Here is a 15561-nt window from a genome sequence, read left to right on the forward strand (position 1 = left end):
ACAAAAACTGATCTTTCCGGCAGTCGAAAACGCATTCACCCAGTTTCGTGCAGAGCTACCGGCTTCCTTTGGCAGTGATTCGCATAAGACAAATAATTGTATTTAGGTGCGATATTTCAGTTTATCAGTTTCAAAGAGACACAAAGCACGGCTAATTATAAAAACTGTATAAACAAAATTATTCTGCTGATCAAACTGACGGTTGGCTTGTGCAATTTTGCAAGTTCACCAATATAATAAACACAAAATTTCAACATATTCAACGTCATCTCTGTGCCAAATAGAGAAATTATCACCATGTCCTAATGTGAGACAAAAAGAGCAAATGTGCCAGTTTGAAAGAAAACAATAAAAAATAAGAATAAATAAGAAAATAATAAAAAACAGTTTTAACAAATGTTTCGAATTAAAGGATGAGCAGCAAAAACTCACTGACCAAGGCACAGCGGTTGCGGAACAAACGAAGCTGTGTTTTACTTTAAGCCGGCCTAACATTCAAAATACAATATTCGACTATAAGAAATTTGTGTGCGTATACAGCTGTTTTCAGTAATTTTTTATGTGACCTTGAAAGCAAAGATGCAGCAGCAGAGCACTCATTAATTATTTTATTTTTCGTGATTACTCTACGCCTACGTGCAGAAGTAATTAGACTCATTTGCAAGATTTACATCTTTAATGAATGATTTACATCTTTAATGAATGACTGCAGTACTATTGTCTCTCTAGAATAAAGACATACAAACACATCAGCTAGTGACGGAGAATCTGCAGGAGTCATGACGGCTCAGTGAACTTCGACGGATTTTGAAATCCTAAAGTTACAGTCCGTGCTGTCTTTCTTGTCTACTTTTTTTTATTTTGTGGTATGATCAACGCCATGACGGTCACCTGATTCCCGCAAGTTAAAAAGATTACTTTTTTCCTAGGAAAGAGTAATCGAACCGTGGATAGACCTTGACAATGCCTTCCTTTTTCCAGCGAGCTCCAGCGGTAGTCCACAAAATAGCTGCCATTTCGGTATTTGTTGTGCCACGCTCTAAAGCCGCGTGGTTTCTCACTTGATTATATAAGCGGGAATGTTCCATCACAGGGCTGGAGCCAAATTATTGAACGTCGTCCTGTATCTACGTAGGCTCGGATCAAGGGTTAGGTTCTGTGTGTGTGTTTTAAGGAGGGGGAGGGGGGGGTCACAGTTCGTCACTTGCAGTCAAGCCCACTTTTGACATGTCATACATACTTACAATTTTCATAATAATAATAATAATAATATATAAATGTTTTAATATAATAATAATAGTTTAAATACAAAAAATGCATCAAATATTTTAATATAATAACAATAATTTGTTTATATCCGTACTTAGTACGTGAAGTTGGGGTAGCCAAAACGAGAGAAGTAGCCGTTGCATTTTTTGCCTGAACGGTGCTGCTTCCTGCCGAGAACTGGTCGAACTGGTACTAATATACACCATCATTGTTGTCAGTGAGTTTGGCTGAGGAAGCTTGTTCAGATTTTTTTAGATGGTTTCGGTAACAATTTTTCTGATTTTCAGTCATCTGATGTAAGTCATTTATACACTAAAGTGACAAATGTCATGGGATACCTCCTCATAACCTGTAGGACCTCCTTTTCCCGGTTGGTGCAGCAATTCGTGGTGGCATGGAATCAACTACTGGTTTGAAGTCCCCTGCAGAAATACTGGGCCGTGCAATCTCTATAGCCGTCCATAATTGCGAAAGTCCCATAAACTTTAATGTTCGATGGGATTCATCTCGGGCGATCTGAGAGGTCATATCATTCGCTCGAATTGTTCAAATTTTTGCTCAAAACAATCGCGAACAGTTCTGGCCTGATTACACAGCGCATTGTCATCCATAAGAACTCCATTGTTGTTTGCAAACGTGACTTCCATGAATGGCTGCAAATGTTCTTCAAGTAGCCCAACATAACCATCTGCAGTCAATGGTCAGTTCAATTGGACCAGAGCATCCAGTCTATACCATGTAAACACAGCCTACACCATTATAGAGCCAAAACCAGATTGCACAGTCCCTTTTTGACAGTTTGGGTCCACGGCTTCGTGGGCTATGCGCCACACTGGTACCCTACCATCAGCTCTTAACAACTGAAATCGGGACTCATCTGATCAGACTACGGTTTTCCAGTCGTCTAGGGTCCAACCTCTGTGGTTACGAACACAGGAGAGGCGCTGCAGGCGAAGTCGTGCTGTTAGCGAAGGCACTGCCATAGCCCGCTAACGCCAAATTTCACCGCCCTGTCTTAACAGATACGTTCGCCGTACGTCCCACATTGGTTTCTGCGGTTGTTTCACGCAGTGTTGCTCGTCTGTTAGCACTGAGAACTCTACGCGAACGTCGCTGCTCTCGGTAGTTAAGTGAAGGCGTCGGCCACTGCGTTACCTTTTGGTGAGAGGAATGCCCGAAATTTGGTATTCTCGGCACACTCTTTACACTGTGGGTCTGAAAACACTAAATTCCCTATTTTTTTCCGAACTGGAATGTCCTATGCATCTATCTCCAACTCCCATTCCACGGTCAAAGTCTATTAATTACTGTCGTACGGCCACGGTCACAATTACTGCAGTGCAGGAGCTGTCATTTGTACTCAGCTGATTCGTGTGAAAAGGTGTCCTCCGCCGATGCACTCCCTCTTATAGCCTGAGCACGCGATAGTACTGCCAGCTGTATATGTGCATATCGCTATCCCATGACTTTTGTCATCCTAATGTGTTATTATTCTTACTTCACTCGCACTGCGGGGTTACAACTGAAGTGCAGCTACTCACGGATATCCTGTGTGGGCTTTAATTAACGTATGACAGCGAAACTTGGTAAATATGCTACTGCGTAAATTCGGAACCGATTTACGCTGAAAAAATACATAGTCCCAGTTGTGGACACCAGGTGCAAATCTGACGCTGTACACCGCTTCTATGACGGTATGACATCCACGCTGTAATTTGACAAGCCATAACGTGAGTGAACAGTATGGCTATCGAGAAGACAGACCGTGCGCTGCTAGTGAAACTGTTGTCGCGAACGACAGTAATTACGGTAATGCATTGAAAGAGTGTCATCGAGTGAAACGTCTGAGGAGAGGTCGCGTGGCTCAAAGAAGATGATAATGAAATTCGAAAACACGAGTGAGTTTGGTGTGGCACATGGAAGAGGAAGGCGTCCTATACTGGTGGAAGTTATTGACAAGGTTGCTGTTGCTGTAACTGACCACGCAGAACGTGCCCCGGGTAGTGCAATGTCACGAGAATAGTCCATCCCATGATCAACATTACGGAAAGTTTTGCGGTCTGTTTGACACTGGTACCCGCACAAGATCCAGACGGTGCAGCAACTGAGACCCCATGATGCACAGCAACTTTATGCATTTGCTCTTCGGTTTCTGGTACGAATCTAAGTTGATGACATGTGGCTGAACAATATACTGTGTAGTGACGAGGCACATTTTAAACTACAGGATGCAGTGAAAACACAGAACTGTCGAATCTGGAGGACTGTTAAACGGAGTGTTATGCATGAAGAGCCCTTGCACTCTTTGTACGTGACTATGTGTTGTGGGTTTACAAGCACATCTATTTTCGATCCGTTGTTCTTTGAAGAGAATACACCCAGTGGGCCTATCAAGTGTACCGTGACGTCTGCACGTTATCGAGACCTCCTCTTACAGCATGTGATTTCTGCTTTTGAAGAGCGCAACTGTGTGGAAACCATTGGCTTCATGCAAGTCGCTAGCCAAATGAAAGATCTGCTTAATTCAACCTTCCAAGAACGTTTTATCCCCAGAGGCTTTGCAGGTGCATGGCCTGATCTAAATCCACGTGTCTTTTGGCTTTGGAGATATCTGACGCGTTTACCAGGGACACGTTTTGCCTCCACCTGATCTGATGGCCAGTATACAAGCACACTTTGCTCCTATTCCACTGGCACTACTACGAGCAAGTGTTGATCATGTCGTTTAATGGGTGCAGCATCTCATCGACGTCTGCGGCCGGCCGCGGTGGTCTCGCGGTTCTAGGCGCGCAGTCCGGAACCGTGCGACTGCTACGGTCGCAGGTTCGAATCCTGCCTCGGGCATGGATGTGTGTGATGTCCTTAGCTTAGTTAGGTTTAAGTAGTTCTAAGTTCTAGGGGACTGATGACCACAGCAGTTGAGTCCCATAGTGCTCAGAGCCATTTGAACCATTTGACGTCTGCGGCGCTCATACTGAACAGACTGTGAAAGCGGCGTCAATAATAAAATCATCATTTTGCGTTTCTCACTAGTTTTGTCTTTTCAGTCCTAGTCCCATTCCTAATCCACTGCATATAGAAACATTTCTATACGTCTTCCTTGCATTCACAGCGACAGATTTGCAATTGGTGGTCAAAAGTGGATCTAACTTCTTCCAGGCCTAAATCGGTTCCGGATTAACGCAGTAGAATATCTACCACTTTTCGCTGTCATACGATAGTTACAGTCGTTACTGGACCTCTGTGATTATCTGCACTTTAATTATAAGCATCTGGTGCGTAGAGAAATACCTTTTTACACTATGAAAGTGTAAACAACGTTCTTTGGCCTACAAAAATAGTTCCTTGTTGTTTCTTTCGGTCTGACAGTTTCCTCTGTGAACCGCTAATCTCGGTCTGACGTCCAGTCGACAAAAGCGGCTACCTACTCGTCGGGATTAGTGGCCAAGAAGTTTACCCCAATAAGTGTTGTTACTTCAGTATGTCATGCACAATACTACACCACGGACTGAGTTCTAAACCATTTTACATATAAAACTATCATACGCCAGTCTATCACTTTGTAACGATTTTGAATTTATTTATTTATTATATTTAAACGCGTTTCTATTGTACCTGACCTAACACAAAAGTTCGATTAAAAATGGCCTCCTGCAGGAACGTGCTATTGTTTCAAACACTAGAGCATCAGTAAGCCTGGAAAATAGAGCACGAAACGCATAATCCTCTTGCGTTGTAACATGCCACATTACCCCGTAATGTAGGCAAAAGTGGTCATTATGTAAGCCTTCAGAAAAATTAGTGTAGTTGCTAGAGATTATTTTCTTTTTACTTGAAAATATTTGGTGCAATTCCTTACAATACGTAGATTAGAAAGGTGTAAACGGCAAGCTTCCATCAATAATCGTGATTTAGTGAAAATTCAGTTTCCCTTTGATTGGGCACTTTACCTTAGCTTCTGCTACATAGCTTTAACATACCTACAAAGAAATTCTAGCTCAGCGATATACGTCATACGCAAAGCATTGGTCCAGATATTTATGAAGTAGTCATAAAATTGATTTAAGAACGGTAATATCAACAAACTGTCCCTACTTTGTCAACATCATAATTCACACAATATAACATCGAAGTGTGCACACGCCATTATCAGTGTTTAACTTAGCACTACTGTTGTGGATATAGGTCTGCAGGCTACGGCCATGCAAGCAGGCTAAATGACCAATAAATAAATAAATAATATATATTGTTTCGTTCAGTCGGTTTGCCTATCTACGGAAAGTCAGTCTTCCCACATGGTTTTCTTAGTATAGAGTCTTTTCTTTTCTGTCTTGCCTTACTTAACTTCCTCTAGTTTGCCGTTTCTGCTTGTGAATGACGAAATGTGTCGGATTTGTTTTCGACAGCAGGCACCGTCACTCTGTGAATGGGGGCCTTTTCCTGACAGGAATGTTGTTTCCAACAGGTCAGGCCGCAAGCCCATCCTAGCAGGCTAACCATCATACAAGAAATTGAGAAGTATCCTGTGTTTAACATAACTTTTAATACCTAGAATTCCTTACAATTTTCGAGACTCTGTTTTCAAAATATTTTATTATCCGAAAGCTAGTTGAGAAATTTGGAAACTGACAGACTATACACGGTCCAGACACATTGATCTGACTACCGCCTGTGTTCGACATCAACGTTCAACAACCACTCACAGACGGCATATGGTAGCACTATCGGTGGAGGGTATATGCTCCAATGGACAGATGGCCGTTGCCGTGTACAGCTTGAAACGTTCGAAAGCAAAGGGGTCAAGGCCGGAGCAGGGAGCGTTATGGTCTGGGGAATGTTGACGTGGCATTTCATTGCTGGTCTCTTCATTCTGTAATGAGCAATGGATCTACATAAGCACACATTTATCCATTGGGACGATGTCCATCCCTGCATGCAGTTTGTTTTTTCTCGGCACGATGGCATCTACCAGTAGGCCAATACTTTGGTTGGTTGATATGGGAGAGGGGACCAAACAGCGCGGTCATCGGTCCTATCTGATTAGGGAAGGATGGGGAAGGAAGTCGGCTGTGTCCTTTCAAAGGAACCATCTAGCATTTGCCTGAAGCGATTTAGGGAAACCATGGAAAACCTAAATGAGGATGACAGGAAGCGGGTCTGAACCGTCATCCTCCCGAATGCGACTCCAGTGTGCTAACCACTGCACCACTTCGCTCGGTCCAGGACAATACGACGTGTCACACAGGTCACAAGATACAACGTTCGACGAGTACCAGGACGAGTTTACCGTACTCCCCTGGCCACCAAACTCCTCAGATTTAAGCCCAATGGACAATCTATGGGACCACCTCATTCGACCTTTTCGCTCCATGGAGCCTCAATCGAGAAACCTAGCGCAGCTGGCCACGGCACTGGAGTCGACAAGGCCTCACATCCCTGCCTTAGCCTTCCAGAAACCTCATACACTCTCTTCCTGATATTGCCGGGATAGAGCAATTATCTCCAGGAATAAAATCTCCCGAAGACATTAATGGAGAAACAAATATCAGAGAAGAATTTTTTCGAATTGTGCCATTCATAAATGGTAGAGCAGATGGTATGTCCACTGAAATTTATAAGGTTTGTTCAAATTGTAAACTGAAAATCGAAAACTTCACGTGGCCAAGGGCATGGTAGTTACTCTGTGAGGACAGGAAAGGAAAGAGGTGTGTAGGTGAAAATGGAAATGAGTACCCAGAAGCAATATTTGTGCATTATTCCTCTCACCACCTTAATTTAGTGGTGCATGACTTGGTTGAATTAAGTGGCATCTATAATGTAGCCAGTACAGTAAAAACCGTACTTCAGTTTTCTCGAGAAAGTTCGGTCAGAAGAGCTGCATTGACAAATATTCCTATACTGCGTGAAGCTCAATGGACGCAGAAATATAAAACATTCGAATATTTACAGTTAATTTTACAATAATTGTAAACCAGCTGGAAAATATCTCTCAGGATGGCAATGCTAAATCAAGACAGATGGCATAGCACTTGTACAAGCTTTCACTTACTGCAAAGTTTTTGTGTCACTTCTAGTGATAAGCAAATATTCTTCAGTGCTACAATCATAGTATAAGTCTTTTTCACGCTGTTGAACTGGATTTATGCAAACTTCTGATCTATGAACAAGAAATAATAAATATCTTGAAACAGCATAACGAAAATTCAGTTTCAGTTTATGAAGATATACACTCCTGGAAATTGAAATAAGAACACCGTGAATTCATTGTCCCAGGAAGGGGAAACTTTATTGACACATTCCTGGGGTCAGATACATCACATGATCACACTGACAGAACCACAGGCACATAGACACAGGCAACAGAGCATGCACAATGTCGGCACTAGTACAGTGTATATCCACCTTTCGCAGCAATGCAGGCTGCTATTCTCCCATGGAGACGATCGTAGAGATGCTGGATGTAGTCCTGTGGAACGGCTTGCCATGCCATTTCCACCTGGCGCCTCAGTTGGACCAGCGTTCGTGCTGGACGTGCAGACCGCGTGAGACGACGCTTCATCCAGTCCCAAACATGCTCAATGGGGGACAGATCCGGAGATCTTGCTGGCCAGGGTAGTTGACTTACACCTTCTAGAGCACGTTGGGTGGCACGGGATACATGCGGACGTGCATTGTCCTGTTGGAACAGCACGTTCCCTTGCCGGTCTAGGAATGGTAGAACGATGGGTTCGATGACGGTTTGTATGTACCGTGCACTATTCAGTGTCCCCTCGACGATCACCAGTGGTGTACGGCCAGTGTAGGAGATCGCTCCCTACACCATGATGCCGGGTGTTGGCCCTGTGTGCCTCAGTCGTATGCAGTCCTGATTGTGGCGCTCACCTGCACGGCGCCAAACACGCATACGACCATCATTGGCACCAAGGCAGAAGCGACTCTCATCGCTGAAGACGACACGTCTCCATTCGTCCCTCCATTCACGCCTGTCGCGACACCACTGGAGGCGGGCTGCACGATGTTGGGGCGTGAGCGGAAGACGGCCTAACGGTGTGCGGGACCGTAGCCCAGCTTCATGGAGACGGTTGCGAATGGTCCTCGCTGATACCCCAGGAGCAACAGTGTCCCTAATTTGCTGGGAAGTGGCGGTGCGGTCCCCTACGGCACTGCGTAGGATCCTACGGTCTTGGCGTGCATCCGTGCGTCGCTGCGGTCCGGTCCCAGGTCGACGGGCACGTGCACCTTCCGCCGACCACTGGCGACAACATCGATGTACTGTGGAGACCTCACGCCCCACGTGTTGAGCAATTCGGCGGTACGTCCACCCGGCCTCCCGCATGCCCACTATACGCCCTCGCTCAAAGTCCGTCAACTGCACATACGGTTCACGTCCACACTGTCGCGGCATGCTACCAGTGTTAAAGACTGCGATGGAGCTCCGTATGCCACGGCAAACTGGCTGACACTGACGGCGGCGGTGCACAAATGCTGCGCAGCTAGCGCCATTCGACGGCCAACACCGTGGTTCCTGGTGTGTCCGCTGTGCCGTGCGTGTGATCATTGCTTGTACAGCCCTCTCGCAGTGTCCGGAGCAAGTATGGTGGGTCTGACACACCGGTGTCAATGTGTTCTTTTTTCCATTTCCAGGAGTGTATTTACAACAGCTAAAAATATGACAGAGAAGGTAAATGTGGACCTTTCCATACCAAGACAAACTAAGTAGCAGACTTACAGATAAATCTTATATGTAACTCTCTCTAAATGAGTATTATAGACGACCAATTTTCCTGTATACTGATTCTTTAATTTTCGCTTTGCGAGCCCGAGTTTCAGATGAGCATACAGAAACATTTAGTTTATTTTAATTACATCCTCAGCAAATGAAAAATGAAAAACAAAGAATTTGACAAAACAGCAACGAATATTAAAATTATTAAAGTATTGATAACTTCTTATCTGAAACAACACTGTGGTATGAGTTTTGGTCACAGTTACGTACCGATGTGTCAGTCATTCATATTAGTGATAACATACAGTTTTCCCTGCTACAAAAAAGGCTCTGTTAACTGCTCTTTCTTTGCTTGCAACTACATGTTGAACAATCCTTCATGACTCAACGAAGAGTAAAAATGTGACTTTGTTCTACAGTGAGTGAAAACATGTTGTGTAGGATATGAATGCCAAGTGTTTACGGAAGAAAAGTGATTGAAAAATCTGATTTTACTAACTTAATCATTGATAAGTTTGTGCAACTGCGTCGAGGATTATTATTCACCTTCAAAAAGCTTCGGCTGTAATATTACATTTTGTGTATCTCCATATCACATGTAGTACTTCATGGTTATTCTTTCCTTTGTCAGCTCCTGTTGAGAAAAATTAATTATTTTGTTATTTCGAGCTACAATTAGTAAGCTTTCACTTTACATGACTGAAACAGCATATTTTGTGAATGTGATTAGACGTATTTCTTTAAAGCAAAGTTATAGATGACAATGTATAAGCATTTTTAAGTCTGTTCTCGGTATTTTCGCTTTTTAGGAAGATTAATCAAAGGCTGTTTATAACTGGTTATTTTTGTTTGTAACCAACAGTTTTCTCATTTCCGATTTTTTCCTACGTCAGATTTTTCACGTTCAGTATCAATACAACATTGTCGGTATACGAGTATAAATTGCTTTTCTAAATATTTTTCTGCTTTATTTTCTAACTTATTGATTATTTTGTTGAATACATGTGAGATTTAATCATACAAGGATATAATTTTAGATAACCAACTTCACAAGTGTGCAACATCCATAATCGTTTAAAAAATACGTGAAGAATTACTTTGAAGATAATCATGAAATCACAATTACATTTTAAATATCGAAGTATTCTACCCATAAAAAAATCAGTTCTCTGGGATATAATAAATATTTTGTCACCTATGAAACTCTCGTCTCATGAAAAGTCACGAGATTGTCCAGTCAATTTATATAAAACATGGTAGCTGTAAAGTAATGCATCCCCATGAAAAATTTCTGCGGACGTCCGCGTCTCTAAATGTCCAGTAGCAGAGCGTTGTACCCACTACCAAAGGGATCTGTGCTCCATATCTTTCTGTGCTCCATATCTTTCCGACCAAGCTGCCTTAAATTGTCCACAGTTTGATATCCCCGCCTTGCTAATTTTAAAAAATTTTTTATGCTAACGTACTCCATGGCTTTCTATGTCCATCTCTTCTCAGATTTCCATTTCCTGTGGTTGCCCTAAATTAATCCTTTCATTAGGTCATTGCCTCTTTTGTTTCTCATATTTGTAAATCTAAGTTCTATGTGGATGGGACTTCAGATTTCTGGCTTCATTCCTCCCTTTCCAAGATTTGTGACATATATGAGTTGGGGTTCTGACGGCAACGAATCAGCTCCCACTGATACATTAAAATGAGTACAAATAAGCAAATTTTCTTAAAAAATTCTGAGGCGATGCACTTTTAGAATCTAATCATGTATGATATTTGTTTTGTCATTTGCTCCATATATATGTAAAACACTTGGGTAAGACTTGCAGCTGAGATCAGCTACGATTCAGTGACAATGGTTTATTTACACACAGCACCGATTTGGTTGAACACGATACCAGAAGTTACAGTCTATGAATTTCTAATCGCCGCACCCATAACGCAGCGAAGCATCTTTGTGTCTTATGTTCCACTTCCTGAAATCCTACACTCGATTAACGGCCTAAATATTTACCAGGTACCGAAAACGACTCCAGTGAATATTGTAATCGGTGTTCAGAAACAGCTGCGGACCCATGCTTCAAAGAAGTAATAGAAGTTACCTTTAGAAATTTCCTGATTCTGTGTGTTCCGAGTAACACTGCGACCTCGACTCGGAGAGGAACTGAAGGGTACATAAAGACAAAAAGAAAAGGCGACAGGAATGTTGCAGGAGAGTGGAGAAATAGTACCATGTAACATCCTCCGAATGCCTTTAACAGCACAAGACTCGGTAGCGGCAGCAACTGAAAATAAATACATATCGCTGTTAAAGAACTTCGGTTTCTGCGTGTTCATTTATCAGAGCACGCGTGTTCACGTATCAGAGCCACTTATTAAAAACACGAAGGAATGGTTTTCATCATACATTTTACTAAACTATTATTTTTGTTGTTGTATTGGCTCTCTCAGTTTCTACGGTCTACTTAACAATATATTGTTATCGTTACTGCATGTTCATAATATTGTGTTCAATACATTTCGCTTTTATTGGGAAGAACCATCAATGAGGATCTGCATTGCGCCTTCATGCGTTGCCTGGTTGCAGTTTTTACAAGTAAATTGATTTCACTGCGTCGTTAGAAATGAGACAATCACATCACACAGTTTATTGTCGGCAGATATTTCACGCTAATGGACTGCATTTACATATCCCGTCACTATCGATGCTTCACCTTCAACCCGTCGTCCCCACCCCTCGCGAAGTTGGCGCTTTAGCTAGGTATGAATGGTCTTCATTCCTAGCAAAAAAGGCAGACAGATATTGTCAAGATAGAACTATACAGTTCCACGGTATTTTAATAATATTTGTAGTATTAATTTTTCTGAAATCCATATGCCTTAACCCAGTTGTCAGTACAATTGTTACACATGTTTGTTGTTTGGAAATGAGGTGCCCAACAATAGCTGAAACATGGTTCACAAATGGGGCATTTTACAACTCTGTTATTTTAAAACATTTTAATTAAAGCATTAGATGCTGCCGCAGCAATGAATACTATTTAGTCTCGGTGCATAACATTGCCGTTCACTCCGTTTGTTGACTGTTACGTCGCGTAAAGGAAAAGGATACAAAAATTGGACGCTGATTTGACTTCGTCGGTAGTTTAGCGTCCTGTCAACAGGTGGCGGTCGCGCTGCTCTCCCCACCTCAGTCGCCGACGCACTACAATGCCGTGCACATCGCTGTGCCCAGTGCTTGCTTCCTAGTGTTCCTCGCTTGAGCTGAATATCACAAAGCACACAAAATGGGTCAGGTTGACAGGCTACACGTCCCAAATGAGCTGGGCTTCCAGCACACGTTGGTAAGTAAAAATATTTCCTTTCTAATGATATATCAGCCGACGTTTTCTGCATTAAATCAATTCCTTTCTTGTCATTATCAGTGTGTATTTGTATGAGAGCGAGAAATTAGCACGAAAGGTTTGCCACACATAATCAGATGTCTTGTTTGAGCCATATAAAGTCTCATGCATTTGAATTTCGTAGGCTGCCGCGCGTCAAGAACTCGCGCGTGCACTCACTGAGTATCTACCGGTCTTTGTTGCTGCACGTGGTGCGGCAGCGAAAATGACTGAAACATTTAGATATCGGTGTTATTACTGTATTTACATCGATTTGAGCAGATGATTTCTGTTGAAACAGTTATTCACTTATCACTATGAGCAACAGCAGCATAAAAAGATATATCTAAAGGAAAAGAGAAGACTACATATTCCGCTGTATTTGTTCGTTCCTCAGGGAAAGATATGACAGCTCTGTTGTTGTTCAGCCAAGCATTTCTTGATCTACACAGACGGAAAAAATAGCAACAAGGAGTAATTAATGCAATTATTTAATTGTCAGTGTATGTTGCCAAATACTTACTGTCCCAAATGAATGAAAAAGTGAGCAATTATCAATATATTTACTTACGAAATTCACGTAAGAGCTTTTAAGACCATTGCAGGACTCTTTTATAGATCCAAAGTGTTTCGCTATATGTTAATCCCGATAATGTAGCCTGGAGGAGAAAATTATTTGATATGCCTCCCTTGTCTGAAAACCTGTTTCTGTCTGATATCTTTTGAGACGACCCAGCGAACTCCTTTACCTTAACATGTTGATAAAGTTATTCATTCAGTCATGTCTGGTCGTATATGTCCTCGTGAATGACATTCCAATATATTGCGATTTGCCAGATTTAGTGTCTCCAAAGGTTTCTCTTCAATAGGATTCCCACTTTCGAGGGTTGCAGTAATTTTTCTCTTGTTTTATCCCCGAGTAAAAATATTCGAAGTATTTCGCTCACTTGTAAAAAACTGGTTGTGCAAATTTTGTGTCTGCATCTGGCTTGCACAAACAAAACGGAAATTAAGATTTAAAAACTCAAATACTGTGTATCACCCAAGTGGCAACAGTCAGTTCATGTTCTCCATTACGCTCCGATCGCAGTATTTTGAATAGTCAGAACACGATCAGAAGGCATAACTCCATCATATTGACAGCAGTGTAAGATTCGATGACAAATTTGTCATTTACACGCTTTGGTTGGGCTCATATACGAGGATGCGTATATTAGAGGACAAAAAAAAACTCGAGATAAACAATAGTGTTATTTAAAAATTCCAATTCCGACGACGCTAAAAATGCTTTGATCCTTCAAACATCTTTCTGCACGCAGTGTCTCTGTACATTTGTTAGTATAATATGTATCGCTGGTAAAAATTGAGCAGCTACATTGTTTGCATTTATTTTTCGGTCTATGAAGACACTAACCAATTATAATGATGAATGGCTCGGCATCTGCCTTACTACAAAGAAATTCACCACTGACTCGACCGCGACCACCGGCGTGTGTTATTTGTTCACTCTTTGAGTTAAGATGGTGTCCATTTCAGATAATAATCACGACACACAAAGCATGATATTCAGATTCGTCACAAATTGATCTCAGTTTGTCTTCGCTACAGCAGCATTTCTAAATGATGCGTTTTTAGGTGCAGCTCTCCAATTTCCCATGACTATTGATGCATTTGCTTTACTGCTTTTAGTATACAAGTTCTCGGTTTGGAAAATGTTTTTGTAACTTGTCACTTTAAAAGTCATCGAAAATGCGTGAATAACAACACTGAAATGATTCATTATGTATCTAAAGAAAAATAACACTCATTTAAATCGTGATGAGCAAATTAAGAAGAGTATCAACAATGATTTTAAATTCGTTGAACATTACAGTCAACAGTATTTTAATTCCAAGTTGAAATATTTATAAATCACTGACAATTAAGTTTTTAAAGAAATGGCTTCTTGATCTACACAACTTATTAGTTAAGCCTCTGCGATCGATCGTTTACAATGAGAGCAGTTGAAATTCAACATGGGCCGACAGATTAGAGAGTCACGAACGAAAGTCTTGATTTCGCGCAGCTGCTGAGATTTCTTGCTTAGTAGTTAAAGCCTGACTGAAAGGAAAGGCCATGACAGAGTGCTTACTGAATGCTTTCGAAACTGTATGTTGCGGAACTGGCAACGCGTTTCTTGATTAACATTGCTTTGCTTGCCGGCAAACCAAAAATTATCGTTTGTTGCGAAGTGGTTTGTCCTTGAACAAACGAAAGTGTCAGAGCTGAAGGTATTTTTCGAATTAGATGTGAAATCACGAACTCAGATTGTCGTTATCACAGTTCCAGACGATGACTGTTGCTACTTTATCACGCACTCTTTGGGAGTGCTATCAGGTAATGAAACAATTAATACTGAAAGTATTCGAAGACAGTCAACAAGCACTCTTTGCCCAGAACTTTGCATATCTCCTGCACCGTCACTCATTTTTATAATAAATTAAATTACAAGTTGTTTTGCTTCCTTTTGTTTCCTGGGGCTTCTCGGTCCGCTTTTGTCAGCTATATATGCATTGACTAAATTGTATTCAAGAAAAATGTGGCGAATTTATATGAGCGTGACTCTACCATTGAACGTGTTATGGAAGTGAATCACTAAGCACCAAACGTTAAAGTTCGGTCCAGTGTGTGATGTTTCGTTGAATACTCTGTGTTACTTCAACAAAGCTTGGATTTTCCCTGATGGAATATCGTTCGAAGTGTCATGTTGTTACCTTCTTTCGCAGAAAACACCCTTCGTTTCATCAATCCAATGAGTTTTGCACGTTACAATTTGACGTCCGACGCACATCAAGGAATTATTTTAAGACCAGTGCTATTCGAAATTTACATACAGGACACAGCAAACAACTTCAAGATATCTGAGGACGATAAAATTATTTATAAAGATATTCGAAGAAAGAGAATGTTTTCCGACGCCCCTGGAAGAAGTATATAAAACTATTTCAGTGCGCAAGCATTAGCTACTAGTTGTACAATGTCAAGATACTTTCGAAGGTAACAACAGTACGAAACCAGTGACAAGAATGAGCGGCATTAAAGATCTTATGTTATTTGTTCACCGTGATGAGTAAAGGAAATGACCACGACCACAGTAATCTATGAATGAGTACATAAACAACGAACGACTGTGTGTCTCACCTGAAAAACGGA

At 41.6% G+C, this 15561-nt stretch overlaps 1 protein-coding gene across 1 annotated transcript in view; it reads left to right on the top strand.

Moving 5' to 3' along the window:
- Positions 1 to 12193: 12193 nt before the first annotated feature.
- The window catches only part of LOC124554888 (chloride channel protein 2), a 532144-nt gene continuing 528776 nt past the window's right edge, over positions 12194 to 15561 (top strand). Inside the window, exon 1 of the mRNA XM_047128564.1 lies at positions 12194 to 12330. Within this exon, the coding sequence (XP_046984520.1) occupies positions 12274 to 12330 (57 nt within the window). The 5' untranslated portion in view covers positions 12194 to 12273. The remainder of the gene's footprint in view (positions 12331 to 15561) is intronic.

Source organism: Schistocerca americana, chromosome X (genome assembly GCF_021461395.2).
Source record: "Schistocerca americana isolate TAMUIC-IGC-003095 chromosome X, iqSchAmer2.1, whole genome shotgun sequence".
NCBI lineage: Eukaryota > Metazoa > Arthropoda > Insecta > Orthoptera > Acrididae > Schistocerca > Schistocerca americana.